The sequence below is a fragment of the Orbicella faveolata genome, unplaced genomic scaffold, assembly GCF_042242905.1.
Source record: "Orbicella faveolata isolate gen_17 unplaced genomic scaffold, um_ofav_v1 contig_14, whole genome shotgun sequence".
NCBI classification, from domain to species: domain Eukaryota; kingdom Metazoa; phylum Cnidaria; class Anthozoa; order Scleractinia; family Merulinidae; genus Orbicella; species Orbicella faveolata.
The window spans coordinates 12,673,739-12,698,965 of record NW_028301541.1 but is presented as its reverse complement, the minus strand read 5'-3'; the positions used below and the strand labels follow the sequence as shown (position 1 = coordinate 12,698,965).

The 25,227-nt window shown below is 39.7% G+C and overlaps 1 protein-coding gene across 1 annotated transcript; it reads right to left on the bottom strand.

Annotated features, from left to right (window-relative positions):
* Positions 1 to 214: 214 nt before the first annotated feature.
* LOC110055161 (PHD finger protein 24-like) lies at positions 215 to 24,297 on the bottom strand. Its single transcript, XM_020761533.2, has 7 exons — positions 23,749 to 24,297; positions 10,973 to 11,051; positions 9,943 to 10,049; positions 9,059 to 9,154; positions 6,565 to 6,731; positions 5,271 to 5,375; positions 215 to 2,579 (listed from the first exon to the last, which is right to left on the bottom strand). The coding sequence occupies exons 1-7, from the start codon at positions 23,995 to 23,997 to the stop codon at positions 2,510 to 2,512; spliced, it is 873 nt and encodes a 290-aa protein (XP_020617192.2). The 5' UTR covers positions 23,998 to 24,297; the 3' UTR covers positions 215 to 2,509.
* Between the last annotated feature and the right edge of the window lie 930 nt (positions 24,298 to 25,227).

Below are 25,227 nucleotides of genomic sequence, written 5' to 3'. Positions count from 1 at the left end.
ACGATCGCCATGAAGTAAATTTAAAAAGTCCTTCATACAACCTCTCATCAGATATCACTCACATTTTCTCCCCCTGAGTGGTACCGACAACCTGCCCTGGCCCATGGACTAACTCTATTTATGACCTGACCAAAACTTCGATGAATTTTCAAAACCTGATTTAGCTTAATTTTTTCATTTATTTCGTTATTTACTAAATGAAGTAGTTTCCGTATCAAAATCCTGGTTTCTTTATTAAGCTGGCTCTCAGCATAAACGTCACAAACTCATTTTATTTAAGACTAAAGCACACAATTTAAAGGCAAAAGAACAATGTCATATCTAAACTGTAAAATATTTTATAGACACGAGTTATATTCCGAAAAATACACCACTTCTTAAATTTATAAGACATTACATCCGGGACCCGAATGGCGTATTTTCCATATCCACACCGGTGAGGATTTCGATGACGCCACCTCCGGCTTTTTTATGGTTGTTTTAGCAAACAGTCAGTTTGCCCATATAATAAAAAGAAAATTACACGGTGGCTCGAAGACATGAATTTCATTTTCTCGTGTCAAAATCAATATTCTACTCCCTAGCGGCTCTCATTCGTAAAATATTGTTTTTACCACGTGACCACTCGAAAATATAATTGATATCTTCGCGCTGTCGTGCGATATCGTTAATCTCTAGTTCAAATTGAAAAAACCTTGTACTCAAGCAAGTAGTCAAAAGTCTCGCAATAAGAGTCAAATATTGGAAGAAAGACAGGTGTCATCATGTCACGCTATTCATCATCGGTCCTCATTGCGTCATGGTACGCATAGGGCCTTCAGTCTCTCTCCTGCGTGAACAATCTTGTGTCACCTTCCGGATTTCCCCCCAGGTCAGGTCTATGGATTTTAGTCCTTTCTCTGCTGACCTCCTACAGGTTTAGGCCTCCCCCCTTGTCTTTTCCCCTCTGGTGTAAAAACAGACCTTCTAAAGCAACGTCGGTAGGGTCTTTTCTTAATACATGTCCGGGTTACGCTCACCATGATGTTCTCTTGTTTACAGATGTTGCGCACTTCAAAGTTCGTTATTTTCTGTGGCCATCTTATACCCAGTATAAAGCGAAGGCATCTATTAATAAACTAGGGTATCTAAAAGATAGTAATGCTGCGGCACATTCTGTTGATAGTGACATATTTAACGCCGTGATTCATTTATCTGCGCGTTCCAAGACTTAAATTAACTGTTATTTCTCAAAGTAGTGTCAAATCGTGGTGTCACTTAAAATCTGTCGTTGTATGCATCAACTTCATGCATGATGACGCATCGATGGCGAGGTGTGACAAAGGATCGAGACAAAAAAGCACATTGTGATCTGAAGTATGTTTGGACATAAAACGATACACATCAGCCTCCCTTTTACCAGATCGCGAAAATCGAAAGATGTGGAAATTGTAGGAGCAGAAATCTAACTTATAAATTCTGTACTGGCACGCATTAAATATCTCTAGAACTCGACAGAAGAACACACAGACTGTGTCGAGAACGTGTCCACCGCGATGTGTGAAAATGCTCAAACTTTAGCTTAAATTCATGTTTCGATGAAAAGGAATAGATTGCAGCATTTATGAAATCAGCGTGATCCACGGTTTTCGTTTGTTTTAATTATTCTACAGGCTTTAGTAACGACGATTTCTCTTTATTTAAGAATTCGGCGAAGGAGGCGAGACTGCTAAGAAATGACATACTAAGATTAAGATGTCACAATTAATCGTCCAGATTTACAAACTTTCACATACTGCATAGCAAGAGTTGTGAAAGTCAAGCACGATCTCCTTCACATCGCTTTACAGGTAAATCAGAGCAAACTTTCTCAGTGGAATCCACGCGAAAAAGGACGACGGCTCGACGAGTATGACATCCTCGTGTTGTTCGTGGCGCAATGCACTCCAGTAAAAGTGGCGCAGTGCAGTCTGGTTAACTGCAATGCATTCTGGTAAAAAGTGATGAATTCGAGAATTCGTACCCCCTTCTAAATATTCTTCTTAAATCCTGATTATGTTGCTGCTCGCTCGCTACGCTCGCTCCGCAGCAAAAACCTCAGCTTTATAACTATCTCCTGAGTTGTTTTCCAGCTTTCCAAGCTGTAAAGGAGCACTGCCTTTATATTTGAGTTGTAAAGCTTTGATGCTACTGTATTAGCATTGGAAAATAAGATGGTGGCTAGTGTTGCGTAGCAACAGAAGCCAAAAAAAAAAAAACATGAATCATTTTCTCACATTGTTCAATTAGCACATCATCCTGACAACAGAATATTATTATACACAGTGCACATATAACCAGTGTCCATAAAGCAAGGTTTCGAAAACTTGTCACTTAAATCACAGGAAAGTGTCCACTATTGTTAGAGAGAATATGTGTGGGTTTCGTTATAACAAACAAAACTGTCCGTAAAGAGCGACTTGTCCTCTGACAGTACAATAATCCTGGGTTCTGGCTTCCCAACGCACATTTTTCTTGGGTGTGTCTGTCTCTAAATATTTGGTCTCGCTGCCAGAATATACAGCGCCTGCTCTCTTAAGTACTCGTCCCAAGAAACCAATCTAGAAAGGACAAACATGTGTTTTCAAGGATAGAACTCCATCCCAATACTGCTTAAATTACTTTGTTCTTCAGGCACTAATGTTAAATGCTAGGGCTTCTGCTACTAGTCCTTCTACGGATACTACTTCTGTTACTACTACAGCCACTGCTACTGCTAATGCTGCTGCTGCCATACTACTCTCAGTTTAATACCAGTGTGCTTCTAAAAACCAAATATAAGCCAGAAAAAATGTTCTAGGGCTTGTATGCAGAAATGTAGGAAGCTGTTTTCTCACTACTTTGCTTAGTGGTCGAATCTTGCAATAGTAGATTGACTCTCTAAAACACTTTACCTTCTAGCATATCCACTGACAAACTATTGAGCAAATGCACAATCACAGGCTACACAGATTGGTTAGTAGGTTATGTTATTATATGGCTGATGTTTGTAGCCGATATAACGCGTGCACTGATTGGCTAATTCTATGGCATTATTCTCTGTAATGCCCACGATTACAATTACGGGCCCGAAAAACCAAAGCAAAAAGCCATTATTAACCTCGAACGTTCGGTCTTAATGGGAAAATCTCACACCTTGGCCTTGCCGTTTGAGATTTTCCCGTAAAGACCTCACTCTCGATTAATAAGTAGTTACTAAAACACTTACATGGCCCACTTCCTTTCTATTGACTCAGATAGTTACTCAGGACTTCGCCCCTTGCCAGCAGATTGAAACCCCGAACTAATCTTACACTCGTTAAATAGGTCAAAACGTGCTCAATAAGAGCAGTTGCCTTTATGGAAAATCGGTCACTGCGATAAAAATGCTACCATTGCAGTCAGGGATGGACATCAGTCCTAATCACACACTTTGGAAGTTGCGCTTGACACTGACACTATTGAAACGTTAAAACAACGTTTATAGCGGCTTTTAGTAGAATTCTACTAGTATACTAATGCAAATGCTGTAATATTTTCGGAAATATACGATAATGGAACTTAATTCCCGTGAACAACAACAATGACTTTATTTTACTCGTAAATTTAAAGTTTTTTATATCAGTGAAATATAAAGACGAAGAAAAAAGTGTTCCATATCAGTCTGGAGACTGAAGTAACCAAGGGTTTTCTAGTCAGCCTCCAGTTATTATGTTTCTGGAGATTTAAGAGAAAAAAAGTTGTTAAGAGAATGAGATATGTGCATAAAATTGGAAAAAAAGGAGCATATAGAGATATTACTTGTTTTCAGAACACGTGAAGGATACATCGAACTCAGAGAACTTCTATTTTTAACTATTTTGAACTGCTTTATCACTTGTACTCATTAACAATTGTCCATTTTATCGTATATTTCTGTGTTTCATACATTCTTTCTACATTATTTCCGAAAGAATGCATCAAACTCGGAGAACTTTAATTTTATTTCATTTTATCTCGAAATACTTTATTTTTAACCGCTTTATTACTCATTAGCTACTGTCCATATTATCGTATATTTCCATCACCAAATTTACACTCATTGTCCTTAGTATATTCTATCATTCGCGTCACCTACACCACTTTCATATCGCGCACTATGGAATATTTTCTTTCATTCCCTGATGATGCCGTAGAACGGCGAAAGCTTGGAATTAAAAGACAGTTCAGTAGCTCAAGGCAATCGATATATTTATCTATTGTCTTTATTGTTCATCACTAAATTTTCTTCCGCGTGCCAGTTCAAAAATCATATTGAACTATTTTTCAACTTTTTTAGATGAAAGCCAAATGTAAAATTTGAAAAAGAAAAAAACAAAAACCTACTTAATACCATTTCAACTGTTTATTTTCTGTAGGCCCGCTTGTTTACAGAAAAATTTTCACGGACGAGTACCGTCCATCCGGGTGCTTTCCTCGGACGGGCACTATGGGATGAACACTATCACGTCGTGATCAATTTAAACCAATAAGAATTGGAGAAAATTTAGTGCCGAACTATAATTAACAATTAGATTATGAGCTCGAAATCTCTATGAGGTGATAGTTCGGCCTCATCAACTGTCGCCTCATAGAAATCGAGAGAAAATAATTTAATTGTTTTAGTAGAATTCTAACTGAAATTTCCCTCAAATAACCATGTCAATTATTTCTGGTCTTATTATCGAACTTCAAGCTTTAGAGAATTCTCGCGGACTGAATTAATTGTCAATTTAACAAACATTTGCAGTTGTGTACGCGCGCTTATCAGTTACTTTAAAAAATTTCATGCTTTTTTAATTAAAGAAACCGTAAATGCTCATCTTTTAGTCTTCTCAGGAATTTTGTTCATTCATTTGTTTGTAAATGTTCTTTCAAAACTTCGGAGAAACAGGGAAACGTTGCAATTTTGTCGACCAAACCAATGCACTGCACTATATGGCTGATAGAAAGACATTTCGACCGAGCAACTTCGGTCTTCGTCGGTTTAAAACGCCAACTGAAATTACTGGCTATCTAACAGTTCACAACTTTGGGCGTGCTACGCCAGCAAAATCTAACGTGTGAAACAATATTATGCAGTTCACATTTATAACAACCGTAACTGAGTCAGAGACAATACTTTACTGTTTTGTGACGTGTACGGATCTTATAATCTCGTACAATGTCACCAACAGGTCATGTCAGTTCCCGAATACTGGAAAATACTTGTTTCACGAGTATGCGACACTGTTAAGAGAAAGAAAGTTCAGCACCTGTTACGGTCAGCATCTGCGTCCATAAATATACTGGACTGGCGATCAATATGTCCAGAGACATCCTTACGATCAAGGGCTCTTCCAAATGAGCTACCTCCACTCCTGATAAACAATTTTAAAAAATCACTAGCGTGAAACACAAGTGTTTCATAGAGTTGTTTCCCTATACACACCTACGCTATAAGCCGGAAGTTACATGAAAGCGAGGCCTAAGGGCCCTCCAGTTGGCGCGAGTAATTATCGCGGAAGCTATGTCAGAAAGTGCAAGATCAAATAGTGCTGCACAAAAGACCTCACATAAATGTTGTGCCGCAGCACTATGTACTAATAGGTCGGATAATAGAAAAAACTTCACGTTCCACACATTTCCAAAAGATTCTCAACGTAGGATGGAATGGGCAGTGAAAATGAAACGATCTGACAGCAAGTTTAAATCGAACACGTCTCTGTTTTGCTGCTCCGAACATTTTGTTTCTACAGATTACAAGCGCAGTTTAACTGGGAAAAGGAAAGATCTTTTGTCGACTGCTACTCCTTCACGGTTTCAGTGGACCAAAGCGTAAAGTCATGAGATCGAAAGGGCAAAGCGATGCGAAAGAAGAGAGGCGAAATCGACAATCACATACTCGGTTACATGTTCAGAGAAAAAAGGTGATCCACTGGAAACCAACGAAGTAATAATTGCAAACGAGCATCAAAATGAAGATTTGGCAGAGGTCATTGCAGATTTAAAACGCCAACTGTTACTTTCCAAGTTTTGTATAGAAAGATTTAAGAATAGTGACGATGATATTTTCTTTTATACGGGTTTTCCAAATTACATAAAAGGGAATAGCAATGAAACTTCAAACGTAAGTGCATTAAATAGCAACAATAGTAAAATGTAAACATCAACCGGCAGCTGTCACTGGCCGAGTTATTACTTTTCTAACAGTTGCTTCTTATTTCCTTGCTGGTTTAGGCGTCTACATTTCAACCAAAACTTTAATTTTTCCACTGTCCACTTTCAAATCTGACTTTCATTTTCTATGACTGCACCAGGAATATCTTCTGGTTTCAACTTTTTCACTTCTAAATTGCGAATCGAAGAGGTTTCTGCCTCCATGTTTACTCTTTCAAAGTTCGCGGGAAACATCTGGAGGGCCCTTAGGCCTCGCTTTCATGCTACTTCCGGCTTATGGCGTAAGTGTATATCCCCAAGGCATATTAACACTTTTCTAATTCAAATCAACCCAAAAGGTTCCAGAAGGATTTTTCGAGCAAAGTGGACAAACACCAGTGATTGACTTACCATGACCTTTGGTCTTGATCAAAAACTCGCAAGTTTCCAAACCAACGAGTAAATCCTACTGCTACCTCGTGCGAATTGATGTAGCCATCCTCGTCTTTGTCAAATGCATGGAAAATATCCCTGGTCTTTTGTATCTCTATAGGGGATAGCATTCTCACCAGCTGAAACTGGAAAACAAAGTTATAAATCAGATAGAATGCCACTGTAGCTGACTCATTCCATACGTGCTCATCTACAAATAAAGTAAATTTTAAAGCGATAATATCTTACCAACAGCACACGTTTCCTTAGAGACAGGTTGCTCATTGTAATTACCAGTGCTTCAATGAGTTGTGAAGTACATATCACTTGTTTGCTAGCACTTTTTTGGCAATCTGATTGATTGAATTTTTGGTACAAAAGATTTGCCTAAACGTTTTCCCCTTTCAGTTCCAGCTGTTGCATTTTATGTTTCAGATCTTTTAATGGAGCGCTAAGAAAAGATGGGTGTATTGTTAAGACATATATAGGGATTTTGCTAACCATAGCCACCCCTTCTGGTCGCTTTCTTTTAAGAGGAAGCAACCCCCTCAAGTGCTTTGCACTTTGACTTCAAACAATGAATAAGGAATGCTTAAATAAGATGGGTGCATTTTTAAGACATATGGAAGGAAAGGATTTGGCTATGCCGCTTCCCCTAGTCCAGTTCTGACTCTCTCTCTGCCACGCAGTGCTACGCTCTCGGGAAAGAGGTACCAAGATTGCAGCGTTGCATAAGAGAAGGAGAGCCAGAACTGAACAACAACCTCCCTCATTTCCTTCCAAGAGGAAACAATCTCCTCAGAAATCAAGGTGTAAAATAAGACGACGCGAGACCGAATTAATATGCGCATAAATTGATACTGAAGTTGTCAGTGCCGACTTGCTTCCTAGTTAACTCAAATATTATGAGGCATTAGTTTAGTTTACAAGGAACGGTATCTTAATTTCTACCCTTAAGTTGAAGTTTTTTTTAAGAGATACGCACAGTATTAAATGGTTCCTGTTGAATTTGTACAAATAGCGAGTGCAAAGCGCAAGTACCTAGTCTTGAGTGTAACGCGTGGCCTCGAAAATAAGAGACTTCTGGGTATAAGGGGGTTTGCTAGAGAGTAAGTGAATTCAGGCTAGGCATACTTTGGGTTCTTACTAGTTGTCTTCTGAAAAAAGCTCGTAGGGTGACGGTCAAACAACTAGACATTTACTGAAATAAGTTAGGAAAAGATTTTGTAGACACAACAAATTAATCACATATGCATAAAAAACATTTTTTCTTCCAATTTCGGCAAATTAGTAACTCATCAGTGAATACAAAAATAAATACAAAAAGAGGAGTCTGGGCATGAACTCTCTGATTTCAGGGAACTATTCATTTTTTTAAATTAATCACAATAACAACCAACAATAACAGAGCCAGGAAGAACTATATTTGGAACAAAATAACAATACAGGTATAGGACCAGGCATGGCTGTGGGAGGAAATGGTTCAAAAGCCTACTTCAGTGAAAGCTTCGTTAATATATCTCTGGTGATCTAAACAATAAATACTGGCTTTACTATTTCTGTTTTGGTATGGTTTGTGTAGCCACAAGATTATATCCATGTCTAATCAATGACTACTCAATGCAGTCAGTGACTTACTGATGATTGAAAAATTTGTGGCCTGTTAAGATTATTCATTGATCACTCATTAATCATTGCCAAAAATCAATGCCAAATCATCTGATCACTCATTGATTACTTATTGATGACATTGCTGCCATTGATGTCACTGATTAATAAGATGTTGTAATTATTATCATAAATTTTGAAATTGCAGAAGAAACAAATTGATCCCAATATTAAGTTTGTTTCAACACAAGGTAGAAGCTGAGGAAGAGACTGAAAAGCTTACTCTTTTAAGAGGTTCTAGATTTCAGGAAAACATGGGAATCAGAGTATAATTATCATTTGTTGATACTTTGTGGAGGGGTTCAGTGGTCGCACTACTAAACAATTATTGTGTTGCCATGGAGGCAACGTAACAGTCGTTAGGGCACAAGAGTTGAAATCTAAAGGTCGCCGTTTCAAGTCCCATACTGACTACAGCTAGCTGGTTTTGTTCGGGGTAGTTCCGAGTCCAACTCCTTGCCCATGTTTGTAAAATATCCAACTGGTCTGTTTTCTACCAGGTTTTTAGCCATGTTATGTTCGTTAATATTATTTGTTTCATCATTTGTTTTCATTGGCCATTAAAAGCCCCAATTGGGAGAGTGGATATATTTAAATATTTATTTTTAAACTTTATTTTTTCCTTCATTAATTTACGACTGAGGCCAATAACCCACACTGTGTTGTGATGTGTTTTTGTTTTATGTGCAACTGTCTGTTTCTTTGTCATAATAAAATTATCCATGACAACGGCATTCAGAAATTCAGCTGGACTGCTTGTGAATATAGCGATAGCATGTTTACAAGACAAAAGAGTTTTTCCTACCTTACTCCTGTTTTTACTGATAATTTTCAATGCTTCATGATTAAGGAATTCCCACCAATCAATTGTGCCAGTTTGATCCTTGTCCATTCGTTTAAACTAGAAATAACATACATTTGTAACTGTAAGTTGAGAAGTACCTATAGTCTTTCATCCTCTTTATTGACCTGCCACTAATATATAGATTTAGCCAGGCCTAAAAGTGGAGCTCCTGGGCCGGGTTCTTCAAAGCCTGATTAAGCTAACTCAGGATAAGCGAGAATTTCCATTTGGGTTTTGTGACTCTACGGTGAGGTTTTCTGTTTACTGTATGTTGTTTGGCCCAATCTGTTTCAAGTTTGAATAACCTCAAGGTCCTCAAAATACACAAAACAAAAGTAGTGAAAAATATTTGTACACAAGAAAAAATATACTTCGGTTAACTTTTATAATCCTGGGTTAGCGTTAACCAGCTTCCAAACAACCCGGCCGGCATGTTTACAACAAGTTAATATGGCATGAGCCTGCGATCCAATCAAAAACCAGACTTGGTCAGCCGTGAACTTCAAACAAAACATGTGACCTCGTTGAGCTCTAAACTTGAGCTAACGATATGGTCACGTAATACTGGTCAGCGGACACCTTGTTTTGACAGGTGTCGATTGACCATAACATGGATGTCCAATATTAAAGAGGGACGCTACAAACCAAGGTTGCATGTCTCTGTCAACCTATTAGCTGGAGTATGGCCACCATCTTGCGCGACTCCGCCGTCATGCGGACGCGCCTATGAGTCCAACTCCTCATTCTTCATGACATTATAAAAGTGGCATGAGTACATGTATAAAGAGACTGGATCTACAATTAATATTGAAACATAATCTCTGATATGAAACAAGAGGTAGCACCTCATTTCGAGTCTCCTCTTCCATATATGCTGGCATGTGCTCATGATGCATATCCTTGTACTGGGATGTTTTGTATCGTAGATATTCATCCTCATTTACCTGAGTGTCTGCTCACAAGGAATTCAATCAAAAGGTCAGTGAGTTATGGAATGGAGCCTTAGAAAGGTGCATGTAGCTTCAAAATTAAACTGATCAATGGAGTGTGCATCCATAAACAAGATGGATGCACTCCCGTGTTTCATAAAATGACGGGTATAACATGTTGCTATTAAGCAGATTTTTTTTGCTTGCTCGCTCACATTCTAAAAGAATATATTTTTTAGCACAAACCAATTGGTTCACACGCTTAGCTCTGCATCTACCAAGTGTCTCTATACACTTGGTTGCGCACCTCATGCATTTTTGTTAAACTCTGTGAGTGCTATCCAAACTCCCTAGAGAATGCATTCATAACACACTAGATACTTGTGAGCATGGACCAATTCTTCATTTTAAGTACAGGTATGTAGTGACTACATGCATATTTTTTGTTTACCACAATGAAGCAAGAACAGCGACATAAGAGCATTAAGCATCAATTTAAGCTGACCCATAAGAGCATCAGTGTATACTTTAAGTAACCCTAGTCAACTGTTTCCCACATAATGATATCATTACCAATAATTGTACCTTTCACAAAGTTCTTGATTCTGATAGGTTTTCCCCATGCTTATTTATCACCTAATTGGTGCCTGATCCCATGGGTTTTTGCAATTGCAGGTATCCTGGAATTATAACTTTTGCAACTGGATGCCTGTAAGTGGACACTGTATGCTATTTGCACATTGGTCCCATGTTCCTTTTAATCTTTAATGCTACTGTTTGTAAAACTTTTGAAAAAAAATGTAATGTTGACTAAGAGTTCAGAGGGTAATCTTAATTTCAATCAGCGTTTGCTGTGTGCTTGTTTGATTTTAAAATTATTTCATGCCCGATTATTCCCTGAAAAGTACCCCACTCGGTCCAAAAACTCTTTCTTCCACTGTGTTACCTTGGTTAACATCCAGTCTATCGAAATTTTCTATTAATTGTTGCATTTCATCATCAGTTAGAAGTGATGTCAAGTTTTCCTGTGGAAAAAAAATCACTGTCAGCATTGGGCTTACATAGAAAATGACTTGTCCCTGGTCGTCTCCTATAAAAAATTGTAAGACCAAGGAATCATTGGAAGAAGAGTAGACACTAGGTCTCTTTCTATTCTCTGCCTTTCTCTCATCATCACCTGCATCTTACCAATACTTTCATACAAGAGATGACTAGTGATGACTCAGGCACTGTAACATGAACAAGTTGTAAACAAATCATGAAGATAGACACTTGTCAAAACATTACTACAACAGGAGATTACTACACCTTTATGTAATACACATATTTGCTGTGTAAATCTTGATTTACATGACTTTTTACACTAATGTGAGGTATTGATAAACACCACTACAACCTTATGTGATTTTTGTGCAACAACTGACATTTTTCAGACAAATTCATGCTATATTTAATATACCCATCAATTTTATTATTGGTCGAAACATTCAGAATTTCCTTAATGCAAAGTGCTCCAGCCAAAATGGTGGTAAGTAGCCTCCATTTGCTGCAGAAATATGCATGGATATGTGTTTGTTTATGAGCAACATCTGTTATGAGAAGGGAACAGGAAAACTTTAAGCAGTGTGAAGAGATAATAATTATTCAAAGACAGTCATGTTTATCTTTTGAAGCCAACTGGAGGCTACTGCATTTGTTACCCTTCATACTGCAAACATTCCAAAGTAACAAACCCTGAAAGTAGCGACCCCTCAGAAAGTGGTGAGCCTACCCCAATGCCTCCCCCTCCCCAGAAATAGTGAAACCAAGGTTCAACAGTATATTGCACTGCACAGTACAGTAATATGGTATGGGCACCCAAGAATAAATTAAAATATCTTTTATTCAATCAGTTTCTGTTATGTTTTCCTATCAAAAAGGAACAAAGTACTAAAGGTATTTCTCACTGATTCATAAACTCAGTCAGAAAGATATACATGACATTGTAAGCTACAGTAGAAAACTCTGCTAACTCAAAAACTTGAATGCTACTGAAAAGAAACTTCACAAGCTATTTTGAAATTTGGTTTGGAAGTAGCCTCTCTAGGTTACCACAGTGGTATCTCTTTTCAAAGCAGGGTGCAAGATTCAAGAAACAAATTAGTAACTTCAAAACTTTTCACTTTTGCCTAGGTTTCATGGTGCTGAATGCTCTTGCTGTTGTTAGAAAATCAACATCTTCAAAGCGGGTCCAACTAGTCTTGCCATCATCATTCTGTTCAACCATTCAGGATCAAGTCTGTTTCTCAGCTTGGTTTTAATTGAATTTTGGACAGAAAAACCTTGCTCACAAGGAGCACTTGATACTGGGATTACAGGACTGATCAAAGCTAGCTGCCCAAAATGAGGATGAACATGTTTATACTCTTGGATACGAGTGCTTATAAACTGTTCAAAGTTCATAGCTCTGTAACTGCGTACTAGCTGGTTGAACTGAAGCCAAGCTGGCAAGAAACTCCTTGTTTTTTCTCGGGCTGTAATTCTGAATCCGCCATATTGCATTGTGCCCCTGAATACCTCACAATCAAGCACTAATTCCCAAGCTTCTGCAAGGAGTTTATAGCAAGAGCAAGCTTGAGAACGATTCAAACAAAATGTGGCGCTGCAATAGTCGATTCAAAGGAGTTAATGTGGCAGGTTTGAAGGTTGAAAGATGGATTAAGAAAAGAGAATAAATATTCCAAATTCTAACTGCCTTTCTCAAAAGATTTTTTTCGCAGACCTATTCAGGTTTAAATTAAGTCAGTAGTAAACTACCATCCTAAACCATGTGCATCCAAGAAGACCTGTTCTCCTTGCTGTTTTGCATCCAAACAGTGTGTCTCTGGTGCGCATTTGCGTGTAAGGGAAAACCCTGTAGTATGTGAACTAACAAACAATGCTTAGACAGATTGTAGATTATTGTTGAATGCGTAATGAAGATGAAGCTATGAAAAGAACTGCTGCAGTTACTAAATGCAAATTTCTGAACACTTTCCTTTCCGCTATCAAAAAGAGGAGTTCAGCCAATTATCTATATATTCAAGGCAGCCACATACAGGCCTCGACTGCCTATTTCTTTTTTTTTTTAATGAGCTGAGTGGACTTACCTGCTTGAGTACTTCTTCATTTCTGTAATACTGTTAGCATTAGATGAGTCTTCTAATTGCATTTTGTACTTGGCCGCAAGAATGTTTTGGTTAGGTATTATGGGTTGATAAGTTGCAGTACTGGTGTTTCCTATTCAGCCAATGGAATTTGTAAACCCCCTGCGAGCTTGGCAGATTGATGAGCAAATGTCTCAATACGTTGAAGAATCTTCACATTTATTCTCTACACACATAGTCACACATTTAGTCTTCCAAACAGCTATACACTGAGCAATGACTCAGTAACATGTGCTCACCGCAATGAGTATCAATCAGTCAGAATGAAGAAAAGTCCAACAATATTTCATTGCATTATGTTGCAGCCTGCAGTTGATACGTCGAAAAATTGATATTGGTCATTGCCATATTGATTTGTTTTCAACTGATCAAGTGACAAATTGGCATATCCTGAAATAATCGATATTGGTCGTTGACATATTGATAAGTTTACACCTGAGTGAGTGACAAATTTGTATATTGTGACCCCTACAATAACAAAAACAACAACAATCTTTATTTGTACTCTCTCTTGCTTTTAATTATAACTAATTACAGAAAATATAGTTAACAACTGCCTCACGAAGTGGAGGTTGGGTGCCCGAGACATCCAGGGGCTTCCACTATTGGCAACCAGCTCCTAGATGGAGACCACACCCATGGCTGGCAAATCCTGGCAACCCAGCCATGAGCCCCCATGCCAAGCCAGAGGATCTCTGAGCAGGCTTGGCAATGCTCAGAGAAAAGGAGGCTCATGGTGGGAGAAGAGAGAGCCCCAAAATGCCCAGTTCTGACGGCACCCAGAAAAGAAAAACCGCAAAATAAAGGGGGGTAGATGAGCCCATATACTTGCCACGCAAATTTTCCTGCTACTTAATAAGATGGTCAGGGAGGCCCTTCTTGGCAGGAGTAGTTGCAGCTCTCACTCTAAAGCCATGACCTGAATACTTGCCAGGGATGCCTGCAGACTGTAGGGTAGTTTGGAGAAATGACAAGAACTGAGACCTTGAAAGAGGAGTGTCATCCTGGTAAATAAAGAGTGGTCTGACACCTGGTCCATGGAGATGAGGGTAGTTTGACAAAGAAACCACTGGACAGAGAGGGAAGGAACAACGACCCAAGAAGATAAAACAGCCCTTATGGAAGGGGTCTGTCTTTGAACATTTGATAAAAACTCTGAAACTCCAAGGATTCATGGAGTAGTGTGCTTGTACATCAGCCAATGTCAAGTGCAAAGTAGGATCAAAAGTTCCATTTACTGTAAATTCACCAGCTCTGAGGGAGCCAAAAAAGCTCAAGCAGCAGGCAGCCCAAAGCATGACATTGTCAAGATTGGCAAAATCTAATGACTGGTGCAGCACTGACATTAGATCTGCAGTCACTGGCTGTCGCTGAGGCAGGTTAGAGCCCTGGTGCCATTTGATCCCCCACAAGAGACATTGAAGTTGGAGACAGTTGGTGAGTGGGTCTGGGAAGCCATAGTCAATGCGTAAGGAATGGACTGCTGACAAGTAAACTTTAATGGAAGTGTGGTGAAGCCGATCTGCCAAGAGGGTAGAGAAATGCATCAAAGTTTGTTCCTTCGCTGGAAGCAGTGGCTGATTCCTATCAGAAGGTGAGTCCTGGCTACAAAATTCTAAGAACTGGTGTTGTGCTGAGCCGTGAACTTGATGAGTGGAGGGAGCCAAGCCATTAGCTAAGTAGAAATGGCATTTGTCTGTCAAATCATGGGAAGAAGGACAAGCAGTGATGGCAGAATTGGGGTTGCCTGAGGTACTGCCTGTGGTGCGAGACAGTTGAAATGCAGAAAGTCAAAATGGGATAAGGCATCAGCAACGGAATTGTCTATACCAGCCATGTGAGAGGCAGTAAAGGCAAATGAATGACGAGCTGCAATAAGAGAAAGGTAACGAAGAAGAACCATCATGTTTGGATCCTTTGAGGTGCCCGAATGCAACATGCTGACCACTGCCATGTTATCATGTGCATTTTGTGGCAATTTCTCCATACGTTTTGTGGTCCAACAGTGGTCCCACAAATGGGATGCAACAACCACTGGAAATAGCTCCTTATACGTGATCAACAATGGCTGTTGTGTGGAGGACCACTCACCCATAAACCATTCGTTATCAAAGATGGTGCCATATCCACGTGCCCCTGCTGTATCTGAAGAAACATGTACGAAACTCTGGTAAAGGAGCCCACTGTGGGGAAAGCAGGAAACTAGCACCATCCCAGGATTGGAAAAACTCGAGCCACCGGGAGAGGTCTAAATGGAAGTCTTGGTTGAGCCTAATTGGATGGTCATCCCATCGAAAGGCTGACAGCAGGTTAATCAAACGCCACAGCAAGGTGTGACCCTGAGGAATAACCTTACATGCACTTTGGAGATTGCTGATAAGGGATTCCAGCCCTTTCCTTGTGCAAAGTTGTTTTAGTGACCAGGATTTCAGAAGTGCAGTTATGCGATCCATCTTGTCCTGTGGAAGGCAAACAAAGGAACACAAGTATTAATAAACTGGAGATTTAGTAGGGCCCGAGGTATGAAAGTCATCCAGATAGTGTAACAAGAAGCTTAAGCCATAATTATGTTTGAGAGTCGGCTCAAGAAGGTCTGCAATGGACGAGAATATGTATGGAGCTCAACGTAAACCAAAGGGTAACGCTCAGTCAATGAAATACTTCCCCCGCCACTTCATACCTAATAAATAGTGATCATCAGAATGGGCAGGGACATTATGATACGCACACTCCACATCAAACTTTGCCAGAAGTGTTCCTCTTCCAAAGGACATGATCCCATTGATAACATCGTCTACTTTTATGTACTGCACAGAAAAGGGTGTCTGTGGAATTCCATCATTGACACTATGGCCTATTGGGCTACATAACTCTGAAATAAGCTTCCATTTTCCAGGCTGATATTTTGGATGATCCCAAAGCGACTAACATGGAGGTTTGGGATAGGGGATATTGAGAAGGGACCTGCAACACGGCCTTTCTCAAGTTCTATGTGGAGATAATGGTCAATAACTGAAGGCTGAAACTGCCAAAGGTTTGAAACCAAGAGGAAACCAACGCTGCGACCGGAAATCACAAAATCTACCTGAGCCTGATTGGGATGGAAGCACAGTTCATGCCTAAGAATTTATTAGAGTAACCCTAGAAGGAGAGACCAGACCTTGCTGCAGGGAGCACATGATGGAAGATAAATAAGGATGAGAGGTTGGAACTGAGTGAAAAGAGGCTTGACAATGGAGTCTTGTTGATGTAAGAACAGTAAAAGACACAGGAACCACCAAAGTTTGAACTCTGAATGGAACGGGGAATATCAACATTGTGTACAAAGTTCTCTTGGAACATACTGTAGTGTGGAACGATCTGGCTACCATATCAATGCCACTGGTGTAAGGGGAAGAGGGGTAGCTGACCACAACTGCTGACTCAAGGACAGAAAAGTACAGTTGATGCGAGGGTGCTCACCTGCACAATTCTCGCAGCTATAGTGGTAACAGCATTGGCCAAATGGCAATGGCAGGTACCATCGTTCCATGATCAACAAAAACTGGACAAGCTAGTCACGACTCTTGAGGTTAGCAATGGGGCATTAGATGGTAGGTTGGTTTGTGGCAGTGATGCACAAGTGTGGAAATTATACATGTCAAGATTCATGCGAGACCAATATGCCAAACCTGATGTGGCGGCATCTTTTTTGAAGGCGATGTCATAATGAAGCCAGGCTACCTGGGAGTTGGCGTGACGTCTTCAAGATGAGAAGTTTGTACTGAGTTTAGTCCAGCCACCTGGATGGATGAGCACTGCAGAGAATCCAGGAGAAAACAATGTTGGTATGATGTCGGTAATTTCTTAAAATCTTTTTTTGCAGGACGTAACAAGAAGTTCTCCTTGCAGGTAGGTTTGGGGCTCTTTATCCATAGCTTTCAGGTTTTCAGCTGACAAGTGGGCTAGATCAACGAACTGGCCTGACCTGATCTTTGTCACCTGCTTTTCAGGAATTGGGGAGTACTCTGGACCAAACATAAATGGCCTATTTAGTGATGATGTGAACGAGATTGAAGAACCTAAATAAAACAATGGAGTGGAAGACTAGATAGAAGCAGACAGCGATCTGCTCGTGGCACCATGAGCATCAAACAAAGGTGGCACTGCGACAATAGCTGGAGTGGATAATGCAGAATTGCCTAGCGTGCAATATGTGGAGATAAAAGAAGGCACGATGATATTACCTGTGGAGTCAGAGGTTGAGGCATCGTGAGCACTGAACCTGTTAAACCAATGAGGTTGTCTCCGAAGAGGGCGGAGCCGAAGACAAGGCTGGCCTGGATCCAACATGGCTGCCAAGCTGTTGTTTGTTGAATTCCCCAGAACATGTTTCATTTCCAAACATTTGAAGAAGAAAAAGCTGATAGGAAACTTGCGGAAAAGAACGATGAGGAAAACAACTTGGAAACAACCTCTAAGTGAAGTCCCCGTGCTTGACACTCACACACTTGAGGAAAATGTTGACCATGTAATACCACTTGAATGCCTTGTGGCCCAGGAACATGTCGAATCCTGGTGCATGTGCAGATCTAAATGCTGCTGTTAGTGCGCACTCATTCTGCACATCACACAAGGCATGGTTTAACTGCCACGCATGCGCTAGGGTTGGCATTGACATAATCAACTATGCTACCAAGTACACGACTAAAATGAAAGCAAAATTTTCCTACTGTGACCAAATCAAGGTTAATGAACCTGTACTAAAACCAGGAATACCACAATAGCAGCATATTGCTAATGGCTTCCACCTGTTATCTGTCAAAAAAGTATACTGAAATCCAACTGTAAACATGTACCCGCAGATGGCGTAGTGCACGCAAAACAAGTGCAAGAAACGCAAATGTTTTACTTACTGGGGAGGTGATGGGAAAAAATGTAACAGGCACCATAAAAGTTTTCAAAAAAGATGAATAACTCAAAAAAACATGTGGTTACCTCTGCATTTTACGTTATGAAATGGAAGTGGCAAGCCTATTCAACACGTGATTAGTTTCTAGTTGTGAGGAAAAGCTATTTAGACTGTGTTTTAGCTGAACAAAAGGAAGGCTGCCAGGGACGCTACAAACGTTGTTGCAACAATTTTGTTATTAAAAACATACCAAAAATGGTTTTTGTCACATAACTGTTTATCCTGTAGTCTTAAGATCTTTATAAATGTGTTTGCTTTTCTGTATGTAAAGGCAAATTCTAAGGAAATCTGTGAAGAAATATTCTTTCCTTCTCCTTCACCATTCGTGTTGAGATTCAAGGCTAATTACAACTGTATCTCAAAAAAAATGTGTGGGTACCCCCTATTTTTTTCTGGATTCCAGCAGACCTTGCAAAGATCTACTTTTTCCACATGGTCCTAATCTGGAGCAAAAACCTTTGTATTTAGTAGGCACCATCCTTAATTGCATATGATAACATTAGATTACTTTTTGCCTGGAATAACCATAGGGGCTAGCGGAGCCAGGCAGCCAGTTGACATCAGCATAAAATAAATTACAGGTGAGCAAGAGAGCACAAATATGCACAAATAAGAAGAAAGCAAAACAAGAGAGAGAGAGAAAAAAATATTACTACACTATTAGGGAAGTCTGAAATAATCAAATTTATATATGAGTTTAAAATATTAATATATTAAGAGATGCACACAATTTTATAGATGGCTGATAACACATAATAATATCATATACATATTGTATAAATCATAAAACAACATAAAATAAGGTGATTTGGTGATTTCGGATCACTGATCCTGATCCGGATAATCCTAAAGGAAACCAACCTCAGTAAATCTGTTCATTTTCTCATGTTTCACTGCCACAACTAATACCACATAATAGCACTTTTATATACATAATACTAGTAGTAATCAAAGATTATGAGTGTGTTCATCTTCTACACCTGTGATATAACTTAAGTAGCTCTCTGATGCTGAAATCATTATCTTTGTGAACAGCTGAAGTTTTACAGACAGATGTAACATAATGACAAAGTCCACTATTTTTCTTTAGATAACAGTCGAACCTCTATTAAGCAGCCACTCCGGGGGACGAGATGACTGGCCAGCTTAATAGAGGTATAAAACAAAACAAAATCACCCTTACGACGGCAAGAAGCTGACTGTGGCCGCTTAACAGAGGTGGCCGTTGAATAGATGTTTTTATTACAGTGTATAGCTGACAACTTTTTCTAGGATTTTGGCCGCTGACTTCCAAATAAAAGTTGGCTGCTTAATAGGGGGCCGCCTAATAGAGGTTCGACTGTATTTTGATTTCCTTGCTTCATTGTTGACACATTGTGTGACAGCTCCAGTTTCGGTAAATCACAAGTTTAATAGAACATTTGCCTTCAAAATTCATGCTAAAATCTCATTTTTACTTTTACTGGTAATTTTAAGCATAAAAGCTAATTTTTAAAAATACACTTGTGTTACATCTAGTATTCTAAGCTGGAAGCACAAATATCAGCTGTTACAATATATGCCGCTTCCGATGGATTTGATTGACACTTAAATGATTGTGAGATACCGATATATCTAGGGCCACGTGATTAGAGTAAAACGCATTTCAGCCTACACTCAGAAGCGTGTGCGTCCCTCTCTTTACATGGTGTCAGAAGAGTAAAGTACGACAAGCTCTAGCTAACCGCCTCCTTAGGCACGAAAGTTGTAGTACCACTACACAAGTCACAAGCAGGCCGTTCGCTGAAATGCCTGATCCGCCTGCAACGTCCGGCACCACCACACGTGCTCTCACGTTCACATCAAATTTCCCAGTACCTGCCACAATGAATGTCAAGGGTGATCCAGTGAACAACTGGGAATTCTTTAGGCAGCAATGGACAGACTATGAAGTCGCCACCGGCCTTGACCAACAGGAGCAGAAAATACGACTTGCCACATTCCGCTCTGTGATGGGTAAAGAATGCTTACAGATTTTTCTTAAACTAAAACTTGACGCTGAACAACAAGGTAACGTTGAAGCGTGTATTCAAGCCTTAGAGGCATACTTTAAGCCTGGTTTACGAGCGATATCAGTTTAACATGTGCACCCAGTCGCCCAAAGAAACCATAGATAGCTTCGTGAACCGATTGCGACAGGCGGCTTCCACTTGTCAGTTTGGAATGCTGACAGAAGAGTTAGTTAGAGATTGGCTAGTTATGGGCCTCAAGGATTACGACTCTTGAAAGAGGAAAACTGAGATCTAAACAAGGCGCTCAATATCTGCCGTTCAAACGAAGCTGCAAACCAGCAGTTTGAAGCTATGAAGCCAGATGAAAGGAAAGCAACAGAGGAAGTTTGTGTTGTCAAGGATCGCAACGATAAGGATCGTCACAAACATAGAAGCAAGCCACGCATATCACATAATGGCAAGAAGAAAACTAGAAGCGACAAGAAACGACAAGATGACGCGGCCAAACAAAAGAATTATCAGTGCTTTAACTGTGGAAGCAAACAGAAACACAAGCTCGAAAGTTGTCCTGCCTTTGGAAAAGTATGCAAAGCATGCAACAAACGAAACCACTTCGCATCAGTCTGCAGATCAGTATCATGCACATCGCAAGTTAAACAGATGGCATCGATTTCAGACTCGTCGGAAGCAGAAACGTCGGAAACAGAATCTGATAAATTTTTCTTCAAAGTTGAAGAAGTTTTGTCCGTGCAAGCCAAAGGGAAACAGCTTTTTGCTGTGCTCGAATTTACAGTCGCGACTGATCGTTTCAAGACGACCTTGGAATGTCAGCTTGACACAGGAGCAACATGCAATGTGCTATCTCATCGTGATCTGTCAGTCATCAATCAAGATGGCAATCCAGCTCTGCAAACAAGCAAAGTGAGGCTCCGATTGTTTAATGGTTCCGTGATGAAACCACTCGGTGAAGTGACACTCAAAGTTTGCCACAAATACAAACAACAGTACACGTTCAAGTTTCAAGTTGTAGAAGGAGAAAGCAAGCCGCTATTGTCCGCAGAAACCTGTGAAACCCTGGGTTTGTTGAAGATAAACTGTGACCTGGCGGCATAAGTCAACACTATTCAAGAAAACAAGCCCAAGCTCACGAAAGAAAAGATTCTTAATGACTTCAAAGACGTTTTTGAAGGCCTCGGTCACATTGGAAAAACAAGCCTCACAGTTGACCCAGACGTCATGCCAGTGCATCATGCACCCAGACGAATTGCAGTCACGCTACACAAAGAGGTGAAAGCAAAACTAGAAGAACTAGGGAAGAAAAACATCCTAGTGAAAGAAACAGAACTGACCAATTGGATTAGCAGCATGGTTGTTGTTGCTAAGGCTGGGAAGATCAGAATCTGTCTAGATCCCAAAGATCTCAACAAAGCTGTAAAATGCCCGAAATACCAAATGCCCACTTTGGAGGAAGTACTCCCAAAGCTAAGCAAGGCCAAGGTTTTCACCACCCTAGATGCCAAAGATGGGTTCTATCAGATAAGCTCAGATGAGAAAAGCCACAAGCTTACCACCTTTTGGACACCCTTCGGCCGGTACAGATACCTCCGCATGCCCTTTGGCGTTAATGCAGCACCAGAAGAGTTTGAATGCAAGCTACATGAACACCTCAGTGACCTGCAGGGCGTGGAAGTCTTATGAGATGACATTCTAGTGATAGGCTCCGGTGATACTTTGGATGAAGCTACCTTAGTCCATAACGAGAATTTGCTGAAACTACTGAAACGTGTGCGTGATGTCAACCTAAAGTTTAACAGCAAGAAGCTGAACCTCAGAAATCCTGAAGTCAAGTGCATGGGACATGTCCTCTCCAGTGAAGGCCTCAAACCTGATCCAAACAAAGTGACCGCTGTAATTGAGATGCCCAAACCTACCAGCAAACAGCAAGCACTCAGTCTCCTTGGATTCATCAATTACCTGCCCAAGTTCCTCCCATGGTTGTCAGAGATTGCTCAGCCAATATGTCAACTGACCGTCAAAGATGCAAAGTTTATCTGGACAAAACAGCACGATGACTCCTTTGAAGAGATCAAGAAACTGGTTACAAGACACCCCATGCTGAAATACTATGATATGAATTCAGAAGTAACCATACAATGTGATGCTAGTGAGAAGGGCCTTGGAGCCACCCTGTTGCAGAATGGCCAACCAGTTGCATTTGCATCCAGAACTCTCTCACAAGTGGAACAGCGGTACGCCCAGATCGAGAAGGAATGCCTAACCATCGTCTTTGCCTGCTCAAAGTTCAGTCAGTACATCACACGAAGAGAGAAGATCACTGTTGAGTCTGATCATAAGCCACTGCAATCCATCTTTAAGAAGTCTCTGCTAGCAGCCCCAAGCAGACTACAGAGAATGCTGTTACGACTTCAATGGTACAACCTCGACGTGCAGTACAAGCCAGGTTTCCAAATGTATGTCGCAGACCACCTGTCAAGAGCCTATCTCAAAGATCAAGGCGACCAGTCTCATGATGAATTCCAGGTGCTTGCTCTAGAACTGGAAGAAATCAATCCGTTAGACAGTCAAGATTACCAGCGAAAGACTAGCCCAGCTACAGAAAGCCAGTGAACAAGATCCTGTAATGCAGGGACTTTCGCGAAGATCTTACGTTGCACAATGGGATACTCTTTAAGAGTCAACGTGTTATCATTCCCCGTGCAGTAAGACCTGAGGTGATATCACGATTACACTCCAGCCATCTTGGAATAGAAGCTTGCTTGAGGAAGGAGAGAGATCGTGTCTACTGGCCAACCATGAACAGTGACATCAAAGAGGCTGTTACTAAGTGCCAAGTGTGCTGAATTTCAAGCCAGCAACCCCCAACAGCCACTGCAGACTCACAAGACAGCATTAAGCTCACCCGTACCCATTTATACACCTGGGTGGAGAGAGGTACTGTGAGAGTAAAGTGTCTTGCCCAAGAACACAACACAATGTCCCCGGCCAGGGCTTGAACCCGGACCACTCGATCTGGAGACGAGCACACTAACCATGAGGCCACTGCACCTCCCTGATAAAGTAGATAACTTCAATAAAATTGATCAGAATAATTTAAAAATCAATACTCAAAGAGTATCCCTTTTTATAAATTTCCGATGCAATTTATTTATTTCAATTGATTTTTGTCAATTAGGGATTTTATCGATTCAACATGATATGAGGCAGCGGAAAGGGCCTCTGATCTTATCTTTTTGCTGCAGTTGTTGACATACTACTGGGCTTGCTTCAAGTTCAAGAATTCCTGAGAAAGATTAATCAAGATGAGAAATTCCTACCACAGAGTAGCCAAGTGAAGTTGAGGGAAATATAGCTCCAAGTTTTTCGATCAAATTTCTAAGCATTTTTGTGCATATTTCGTGCTCAATTGTCCCCATCACTTTGATCTGGTTATCACTGGAAAGATATTTTCTTCCTGCAGAACTTGAGTAAGTAAGTGATGCTAATTTCAGTTAAAGGTGATGATGTCACAAGTAGAACAAAGGCGTCAATGGGTTAAATATTTAGTGAAAAAGTAAAATTTCTTAATAACACTCACACAGTCATGACAGCTCCATCCTTTATCTGTATTTGCCTTCCTAAAGGTGTCCAGTTCTGTATGGTCATACAACTTGCCTTTCTTCTTTAGGCACAGTTCATGAAACACTTTACAACAGACACGGCAAGGGTGGACTTCCACTCCGGTATAAACACTGCATATGGAGCACAGTTCTTCATTCTCTACCTGGTTGTTTAATTGTTTGGAAATAATTTGATACAAAAATGTAAATTCACCAAAAAAGGCCATTATAAATCAACATTTAAACTACTTTGTTTTCAAGAATAACAGTTAATAAATACTCACAAATGGGCAAATTCCATAAAATGTTCAAATGTACATAACAGCATTAATTAGATAAAGACAATAAAAAAATAAAAATCCTAATATACAGTTAATTGAAAACTTAGTAATACATGCAATGCACACACATGATAATTAAAATAAGATTATAATGAAGCAATTGAAGCACATTAACCAGTAACAATAGAATTGTGGCAGGTTAGTAATCCAAACAGTTATAAAACAATTAAGGATACCATGCAATACAAAACATTTGAAATGAAAACAATTGTATGCTAAAGAGAGAATTTTAAGGGAAAAAGTTAACTTAAATATAATTTTTAATTATTAAGATGGAATCCACCAGAAGTTCAAGTAACTAGACAAGACAAAAACTTAGTACCTAAGATTATTTACATTGTATTGCAAACTTCCATGCCACTGTTTTAAATATATTCTCAAAAGAAATAATTTTTATCAACACCAAATGTCAAAAACAAATGTTGAAGTAATATGTTCAACACGAAAGACCGCATTTGACCACATTTTCAAACACCGAGAAGAGAGTTGAAAATATGACGCATAGCAGAGTATTTCTGATGAACTTCGAGGTGTTTGGAAATGTGGTCAAACACTGTCTTGAGTGTTTGATATATCTTCACAATCGAAACTAAAACTAAGGAGAAAATGGAGAAATAAAATCATAAAAATCTATGCTAATTAAGATCAGATATGATCAGATATCCAACCAACGTCACGGTCATGATTTCCTTTGTTTAAACTTGATGAATTATTAATGAGTTTGAGAAGTTCATATGAAACACTTGAAAGTATTAGCAAAATGAAACTGATGATGAAATGTTTGTTACCTGTGTTTGCACAATTTCTCTGAACTTTGAAATTTATTTCCTCGACTTCCCATGGGGAATTGTTTTTGGTGTTATTCCAGGCAAATACTTATATCTTTAGCTTTATGAAAATGCAAAAGGACTGTAATATACTTAATATTATAATGGCACAGTACTAGGTTTTTGTCCACTAAAAGTTGAAATCGCTTGATTTCCTATCAAATTTCATCTTAATAACTTAAATCAACTGGCATGGAAAATGAAGTGCAGTAAGATTATATAGAGGATATTGCATGGCCACAAGGAGATACAAACTTTATCTTTGAGTGTTTCATGAGTGAGCGCAGTG